The sequence below is a fragment of the Cryptomeria japonica genome, chromosome 5, assembly GCF_030272615.1.
Source record: "Cryptomeria japonica chromosome 5, Sugi_1.0, whole genome shotgun sequence".
NCBI lineage: Eukaryota > Viridiplantae > Streptophyta > Pinopsida > Cupressales > Cupressaceae > Cryptomeria > Cryptomeria japonica.
In genome coordinates, this window is record NC_081409.1 from 320,525,312 (window position 1) to 320,534,942 (window position 9,631).

The following is a 9,631-nucleotide window of genomic DNA, read 5'->3' on the forward strand; positions in this document are numbered from 1 at the left end:
TTTAAGATATAAGTATTACTGCTTCTGGATTAGGTTGTGTGTGTTTATTTGCATCAATCCAGAAGCAGTAATACTTATACCATTATGGATTGTGAAAAAATAATATCTTTATTTTTTAAGCTTTCAACATTCATTGAAAAATCTCTGTGTGTCGATGGTTGTATGATCTTGTAAGTTGGTTGTTGTTTCTCCAGTTTAGGGCCGCCTCCTTGCTAATCTAATAAAAAATATTAAAAATGATATTGAATATCTTGAATGACCTCACATATCACTTATGCTATCTAATATAATATATTCAAAAAATAAATCTTCTTCAAATATAATTTAAAATTTTAATAACCATAATTAAAAACCTTAAACCTTTGTATTATCATTATCAAACTCCTCAACCATCATATTATTACTTACAAACAAATTAAATTAAAATTATTAAATAAAAGTAGTATACCTTTTATAATCAAAGAGGGAAAAGGAAAAAGAAAAAAGAAAAAAAAGAAAAGGAAAAAGAAACATCAGATTAAAGAATTGGTGGTCACATGTAGATATTTTATGTGTAGATAATACTCAAACAACTTTTAGTGGTATAAATTAATTAGATAGTAAGTTTTTCCACGAACCTCTTTTGTTTGGATTACTAATTTTCTTTTATTAATTTTATCAAGGAAAGATTTAAAAAAAATATAAGTAATTATGGGTGGCATGTAAATTGTAAGCAAGTTAAGTAGTAGAACAACTTCCTACATTAACTTTGAGAGGAGGGTAATGTAAAAACTATTACAGATCTTTACAATAGCTACAAAAACTTAAGAAAAATGAACATAAATGACATGCATACCGCAACATAGTAATTTAAGTGGGGAAAACCCGTCCACTCCAAAAGCTTCCCAATATAGATCAACAACATATTACAATATACTTGTAGAGAAAGCTTCTTACAAGAGTATCACATACGAAGATCTAGAGGCAACACAACAACTATCAAACTCTTCAACTACATCACAATACACAATCATAATACAATGCACTCATAAAATAGGGTTGCCTTCTAGGACAAACAAAGTGCACAAATTATCCACTGTTAGATCTATGACCTAATTAAAAACGGTCAAAATTTACAATGACAAACTATAGATAAAATATGACTTTCAAGGGCACTACTCCTAAAATCCCCCATTTGGGCGCACAACCCTTGGACATCCATTAGGGGGCCATCCCCTCCAAACCTTGCAAGGGGGTACCCCCCTTGCAATCCCCTACACTCATTTATCAACAATAACCTTTTATTGTTGCAAGGTTCAGACACCATTTTTCTAACATAAACATGGGTTGAATAAATGTATATTTTTAATATTATTTATGAAATTAAGTTGTTTATGTGATTTATTGATATTAATTAAGATATTTTGTGTATAAATATTGTTAGTTTCACATGTCTTTTAAATTATGTTTTAATGATATTTATTTTATTTTTAAATTTTAAATTTTTATATTTTGATAAAAAGAACAAAAATGTATTAAGAAGAGAGATTTTACATCTATTATAATATAATGATTTCGAGATAGTCATAACTATCAGTAAAGCTAAAACAAGAAAAGTTGAAAGGAGATCACAAATTACCACCAACACTATAGAACAAAACAATTCATGGCCTAGACATAAATCAATCTTTTAACAATATTCAAATTGAAGAAGTTAGTTTAGTTTTGATAATGATTATTTTGTGATTCTCTCATCTTAAAAAATGATAATTAAGGATTCAACTTTGAAGATATTAATGTATTTGATCAAAATATTATTAAAGTTCACTAATCTATGATCTAGTGTCATTGCCTAATTTTTATTTGTCCTCTTTGTAGTCTCACATCTAAAACAATGTTTATTAGTTCTTAGTCAAGCTTTCAACATTTTGGCTCTCTATTTTATTTTTACTTCTACATATACTTTGATTGTCTTATTTTTTTTCTATCAAATATCTTTTTGATTTCTCTATTGATTGACACTCTTACATATTAATTTTTAATTTATCCATTCATAGAATATTTATTTCATCCATATGCTGTTTCTTCCCCTTAACTTTTTATTTTTGAAATCTAAATGAGAGTATATTCTATTTTCTTTTAACTAAATTTTATATTCTGCTCAACTTCAATATCTTAAAACAATAATTTATTTTAATTTTAGAACAGTATAATATGATTAAATACTTATCAATTGTGACGTGTTTAAACAACAATTGACGAATAATGCTTCACGTGCAAGCTTTCCTTGGCATAAAAATATTATCACGGGCGACATATGCATCTTTCACCTTAACTAAAGATGAACTACCCAAATTTTGCACAAGAACTCATGCAGGTTCAGTGAAATTCTGTTCATTGTTGGCCGTCTCCATGTGTTGAGTTAAAACCTTATAACTCATCTCTTGTTTTTAGCTGACTATCTGCCTTTCTCAGTCTCATTGCATCAATGTCATGTGGTTACCCATATGAAAGTTGGTTTACAATCAACGTTAAATATATAATAATTTATCCTACAACAAACATAAATTCTTCCCCAACATCGATCTTCCCTAGAGAACTCTAATATGGCGAGAGTTCTACTTTGGGTAGTGTGTGTTTCAGTGTGTTATCATGTAGAGGTGGGTTTGTGTAGTTTGAACGTTCCACCTCCTCTGCCAGTTTTGCCAGTGCCAAGTTCCAGTCAGGTGAAATGGCAGCAGAGAGAAATGATCATGTTTATTCACTTTGGTATTAATACATTCACCAATAGTGAACGGGGAACGGGGAAAGAGAATCCTGAGTTGTTCAATCCCAATGGGCTTGATGCAATTCAATGGGCTACAGTGGCCAAGGAGGCCGGGTTTTCTCTCCTTATTTTGACTGCCAAACACCATGATGGGTTTTGTCTCTGGCCTTCTGCGTATACAAATCAATCAGTGAAAAGCAGCCTGTGGAAAGATGGAAAAGGAGATGTTGTGAAAGATCTATCAGAGGCTGTCAGGGCCCAAGGCCTGGATTTAGGTCTGTATTTGTCTCCCTGGGATCGTTTTGAGCCTTTCTATGGGAATGAGCTGCAGTACAATGAATTCTATTTGGGGCAGCTGCAGGAGCTCCTCACCAAGTATGAATTTTAACCTCTACGAATATTTTGTAATGCAAGATGGTAACGATAAAATATATGTTAAAAAAGGGTACTAATGTTTGTTTACTACAGAGCTTAAGTTGATTTTCTTATATAGAAATTTCGAACATCTCCACAATTCTCCTAGTATAAAAAATGGTTAATTTTTTTTTTTCTTTTATCTTGTGATATTTAGTTCTAATATTCAAACGGATGTCATTCTTTTGACTTGGAGAAAGTTTTGTGAATTGGATCGGATAACTGTTTTTTATGAGATAAATATTATAATATAAGCTCTTTTTTTTCTGAACAAAGAAAATTTTATTGAATCTTCTTGATATGTGGTTTATTTTGTGATTCAAATTCTTTGTTTTTCTTCAAACTTTGATTCCATCTTTATTGTTCATATTCCATATGAATGAAATGTTATTGTGGATCTCTTCTCAAATAAATTTTGAAGCTAATTATAGTAGGAACATGTCGAGCTGAGATTCTCTATCCCCTAATCAATTTTCATAATTCCTTCACCCTCTTCACAATAATTTGAATAGACTATTTCTATTATTTTAATTTGAATAGACTATTTCTATTATTTCTTTTGTAATATCTAGTTTATTGTTTCCTTATGCTCTCGATACTCATAGTGAAAGTTCAATGATAATAATGATATCAATCACTATCTGAAAAAAAAAAAAACATACATACATACTTGAACTGCTACTACTTTTCACACTAGACAAAGTATTATAGCCTACATCGCTGAAATCACCCACATAGTCAATAATATTTGTTTATCAATATACCCGTGAAAATATCAAACCTTTCTATACTTTATATGTTCTTATTGAATTAGTGATTATAAATAAATGGCAGGTATGGCGCCATATCGGAGGTATGGATTGACAAATTCAAAAAAGATAACATAACAATGACATACTTGTTCTCCAAGTGGGTTGCCATTATTAAAGAGTTACAGATACATGCAAACGTGGTCTCAAACGCAGGACCAGACGTCAGATGGGTGGGAAACGAAAACGGTACAGCCGGATTAACCTCTTGGTCCACCATCAATGGATCTTCCTATCCCTTCGACCAAGGTAGTAAGGGGTAAGAATAGATATAAAGCAACATATCACAATTGATTTGGACCGTTCTCTGTTTTAAAGTTTCTTGGAACCAAACAACAATATTTGTTTTTCTCTCCAGGTATTTGAACAGTGGAGACCCATATGGAACTGATTGGATTCCTCCAGAATGCGATGTATCCATCAGGAAAGGCTGGTTTTGGCACTCAGATCAGAAACCCAAATCACTAAGCCAATTGCTGGACATCTACTACACTTCAGTGGGAAGAAACTGCGTCCTTTTGCTCAACATTCCGCCAAACACAACTGGCCTTCTATCTGAAGAAGACGCAGAAAGAGTAATCGAATTCAGCAAGGCTATAAAAACCATTTTTTCTAAGGATCTGGCTGCTTCAGCTTCTGTCACAGCAAGCAGTGTGAGAGGGGAAACCTTCAGCCCTAGCAATGTATTGAACAATGATCTCTGGACTTATTGGGCGCCCAAGGATTTCAGGAGCAGCAAAAAATCTCATTGGATAGAATTGAAAGTCGAAGAGGTTGTTGAATTTAACGTTGTAAGGATTCAGGAGACCATAGTACTGGGGCAAAGGGTGATGGAATATGGAGTTTATGTATCAGGCGTTGATGAGAAGAAAATGATGCTTGTGAGTAATGGGACTACAATTGGTTACAAGAAGCTTCATAGACTCGAAAACCCTGTGAAAGCTATCAGGGTTTTGCTAGTGATTTGGAAGTACAAAGGGAATGTGCCCATCATTTCTTCTTTTGGCCTGCATTTTGACCCAGTTTACAATGCATCTATCAATAAATATTAGAAAGTTTACTTTGCTTCCAAGTAGGGTGAGTAAAGAACGTTTAATTTACTCAAGAGTTATGTGAACAAATAAAATCTTGGAAGCTTCACCTATTCGCTTTTAGTATTTGAACATAGCTAGACTCTTTTAGTTGCGTGAAGAATTTTATCAATTATATCATAATTATAATTCACATTTCAGTTTGTTGTTGTTGTTGTTGGTTTTTGTTTTTTTGTTTTTTTTTGTTTTTTTTCGGGTAGGATAAATAATTAAATATTAAAAATGAATTTTATTGAGTAAATAAAATATTGTGTTTAACATACAATTTTCTATGAATGTATGTCATCTTTGAATTGTTGGCAAGAAATCGGTGATTAAAAATCAGTCAATTTTAATTTACACATGACATGTCAATAGTTAGATGTATGGTCATAATGTGGATCATTTGGTCTCTCCTTAAGTAGCACATGCTTCACAAATAAAGCTTCATGATTTGTTACTTGATATGATTGATGAGCATAGTCCTTTGTCTATGACATTTGAAGTTTGCAAGCCTACGAGTTTATGCACATAGAGATATGTTGACCGATTAATGGAGCTAATGCATTGACAAGGATGTCAATGTAGGTTCACATGTAGATATAGTGGTTATACCGTAGATAAATCATAGGCCAATGCTAATAGTTTGATTGTAATATTAAACTATTTTGTAATCAACATGCATGTCCTCTTGTTGGTCTATTAGAGATACATATACACTATCCTTTAAAACCCTTATTTTTCCCAAGATAGCATGCATATGAGGGATCAAAACACAAAACAAAAGGATAGTAAATGGGGATTGCACTTTCATATTTTGTCTTAGTTTTTCTAAATACCAAGTAAAACTTGCATAATTCAGTTGTCCATAGATATTTTTAAAATTATAATAGCCAATTTTATATGACTATTCATAGAGGTTCTATGTATATCAGTTTGAGCTAATTTTAATATGGTTGTGCATAAATATTATAATGTAAAATTTATATACTTTTATTATGGTTATCTATATAATTTTATATTTATTTTAGCCAAATATATATGGACATGTTGATGAATATTTCAATATCCATTTTAGTTGAATGTATCATATTTTGATTTTGCAATCATAATAGATGCATCAACTAAGGATTACTCATGTGTAGGATGGTAAGGTTATGTCCCATGTCCATTAAAAATGACTATATGAGTTGGAATATATCCTACATGATATGGAACTTAGAGTGGTAGTTCATGAATTTCAAGTGTAGAGGAATTATAATTTGCTTAGGAAGATATTTGAGCTAAAGATGAATAACTTAGGACTCAAGTAGATTTTCACTCAACTAAACTTGAATGCACATTGAAGGTAGAGACTAGAATCCCTATCAAATTGTAATTTTGATATCAATTATAGACACAAGAAAAATTGTGTGGTGAACACCCTTAGCTATAGATGGCACATTGCCACGATGATTATGTTTCTTGATCAAAATTTAAAGAATAAGTTTTGAGGTACTCTTTGGGAGATGATCTCTATGAACAAGTCAAGAATGCTCACATAAAGCATCCACAATATTTTGATACAATAGATACCAGTTTGAGCCTATTGGGATATAAGATACAAAGGAAGACTATATGTTCTATATAACAACTATTTGAAAACATTATTGATGAGACAAGCTCATTGTGTATCCTAAGAGTAATCATAATATCTTAGTGTTGCATGACACAATATATAACAAGCTAACAAGCTAATACTGCCACTAAATCATAGTACATTAAAACATAAGATATATCAAGATAGGTAATACATTTTCATAAGAATCTTGAAGAGCTACAAAATGGCTCAAATGCTTCTACAATGTTAAATGTGGATCTAGTTAAAGTAAACTTAAAATTGTAAAGAATTTGTGTATTTAATTCTAATAAAAATACATGATTGTAAAGTATCATTATTGATAATGTTGAAAACATGGTTGAGTCTTATTTACTATCTCATTGATGAACAAGTAGTGGATTTATTTCCAAGCATTTTATTTAACCAATTTTTTTAAAATTAATTTTTAGAACTTATTGTGAAGAATACAAAATGAAGAAGAAATATCAAATAATGATAAACGTTATATCACAAGGAAATTTTCTAGAAAGTATAATAACTATCTTTCTAGATATTTAGTTTCATACATAAAATCTATAATTTTTAGAATGCAAATACAAATGGAAGTTGAAAGGTCTTTTACTTCAATTTTATCTTTAATATGTATGTTAGGAGAATAAAGAGCAAGAAGAGTCAAGCTCTTCCACTTGCCTTAGCTTTTCATTCTCATTGAGAAAAAATTCCACAAACATCTATGAGGAAATTTATATATTTTTTATTAACAATAATGAAATGATTGCATCTTATATAATATATCTAAGATAAAATATCTACCTCAAATAACTTGACATACCTAGAATATCTATTAAAACATACTCACAAAATAAACTTTACTTAAAATTAATTATGAACTTTAATAACTATTTGGTTGGTCCAAAGCCTCTCCCAATTCCCCCTAAAGAGAACTTGAATGATATTTGCAGAGTGTTTGACACTCATATGGATCTCTCAAAATGGTTGTTGGCCCAACTACATGCAATCAAGAGGAAGATTTAGAGCCTAGAGATGTTGGTTTTCAACATGAGGGCTTCACTGGCTAGGCAATATCATGTGCATTTATATTGGGGGGTTTAATATCCCAAATATGAGGGTACAATATATTGCCTATCGATGAAAATAGGGGATTTTTTAATTCAAGCTATGAAAAAATACAATATTTGGCAAAAATAGGGGGCCTTTTAATTCAGGCCATGTATTGGGAGGCGGTGACAAAAAAGGAGTTTAAGGCAATATTTTTTGGAAATAGGGGGATTCTTTAGTATGCCATGAATGTACATTCTATAACCTAGGTTCACTAAGTGAAGCCCCCGTGGTTTTCAAGAAGGCGCAAGATTGGCTCAAGGAAACTCTCCATGTGGGTGTTTGGGAGTAGATGAAGAAAAGTGTCAACACTTTTGACAACTAGAGGATGATTGAGAAGGAAGTAGAGGAAATTAAGAAGGACGTGCATTTGAAAAGCAATATCTAGATTGAAGAGGAGGTCACCAAATTGAAGGAGAATCAGGGGGTTCTCATAAACAAATTTAAAAAATTATCGAGTACTATAGTTGGACTTGGTTAAAAAATGACAATAACTATTCAAGTCTTGCAACAAGAACTTGTGAGAAGAAAGGAGAATATGATAAGAAGGGATGTGATGCTCTCGATTTAATTTTGTAAATCTAAAAACCAATTTTCAAGTTATCAATGTCTTTGATCAAGATATTTTTAGAAATCCACAATTTATGATGTAGGGCCATTGCCTATTTTTTCTTAAACATTTCCCACTTATAGTCTCACACTTCAATGTTTGTTAGTTCTTAGTTGAACTGTAAATATTTTTTCTTTCCATTTTACTTATGCTTCGACATATTTTTTATTCATGATAACAAATACAATTGAATTATGTGGCTTACCTCTCTTACACTTGAACTATGTTGCCCATATGATTACATTAACTTTCTCTCTTATATATTGACTGATTGATGTTGATTATGTTCTTAAGAAAAATATATATATTTACTATTAAATTTATATTATTTAATTGAACTAAAAGGTTATAGTTAATATTACATAAATATAATGAGGGATGACCCCACAATGCAGTGGTTAGCTTTGAGCTTCCTACATGGGAGGTCTAGGGTTTGAGTCGACTCAATTGATTTGGTTGTGAATTATCAAAAAAGTTATATTATATAAATACAATTAAAATAATGTACTTTTACAATAACAATGATACAAAATTATCATAATTAAAAATTAGAACAAATAGTTTTATTATAATACTATGAAGGCAAGTACTCACCATTATATGACACGTGTTTCTTTTACAATAGAACCTATCTTCCATTATTATGTTGGACCGTGGGATGAGTCTATATTCTATCTTCTTCTAAATTATTTTTATTTTCCACGTCAATATATCTTAAATATAAAAATCAATATTTTGATTTTAAAATTGCTTAAATACTCTTAAATCCTCTCTATCTGTCTGTTCAATTCTGACGTGTGAGATACCGAACTTCACATCCAAATTTCAGATTGATTACACGTGGAAGCTTTCCATTCCAAAAAAAATTATCACGGGCGACATATGCAACAACAAAATAATTAAAAAAAAAAAAAAAAAAAAAAAAATCACGGGCGACATTTCCAGGATTCCCGCATGCATCTTTCATCTTAAATTATAATGAAGTGCACAAGATTTTGGACAATATTTCGTGCCAGTCCAGTGAAACTCTGTTCATTGATGGCCGTCTCAATGTCTGGACTTTAAACCTTATCTCTTGTTTTTAGCTGAGTCTCATTACAACAATGTCGCGTGGCTACGCATATGAAAGTTGGTTTAACTTTACAATCAACGTTAAATATAATAACTTAGCCTGAAAGAAACATAAATTCTTCCCTAGAGAATTCTAATATGGGGAGAGTTCTACTTTGGGTAGTGTGTGTTTCAGTGTTTTATTTTGCAGAA

The 9,631-nt window shown here is 31.2% G+C and overlaps 1 protein-coding gene across 1 annotated transcript; it reads left to right on the forward strand.

Moving 5' to 3' along the window:
• The first annotated feature begins 2,585 nt into the window (after positions 1 to 2,585).
• On the forward strand, positions 2,586 to 5,021 carry LOC131062921 (alpha-L-fucosidase 1-like). Its single transcript, XM_057996666.1, has 3 exons — positions 2,586 to 3,121; positions 3,995 to 4,228; positions 4,328 to 5,021. Exons 1-3 carry the CDS (start codon positions 2,586 to 2,588, stop codon positions 5,019 to 5,021), a joined length of 1,464 nt encoding a protein of 487 aa, XP_057852649.1.
• Positions 5,022 to 9,631: the final 4,610 nt, after the last annotated feature.

Excerpts from the sequence above, each read along its gene's own strand:
- LOC131062921 (XM_057996666.1), top strand. The coding sequence starts at position 2,586 with ATGGCGAGAGTTCTACTTTGGGTAGTGTGTGTTTCAGTGTGTTATCAT. Across the intron at positions 3,122-3,994 it reads CTGCAGGAGCTCCTCACCAA|GTATGGCGCCATATCGGAGG; the intron begins GTATGAATTTTA and ends AATAAATGGCAG. Across the intron at positions 4,229-4,327 it reads TTCGACCAAGGTAGTAAGGG|GTATTTGAACAGTGGAGACC; the intron begins GTAAGAATAGAT and ends TTTTCTCTCCAG.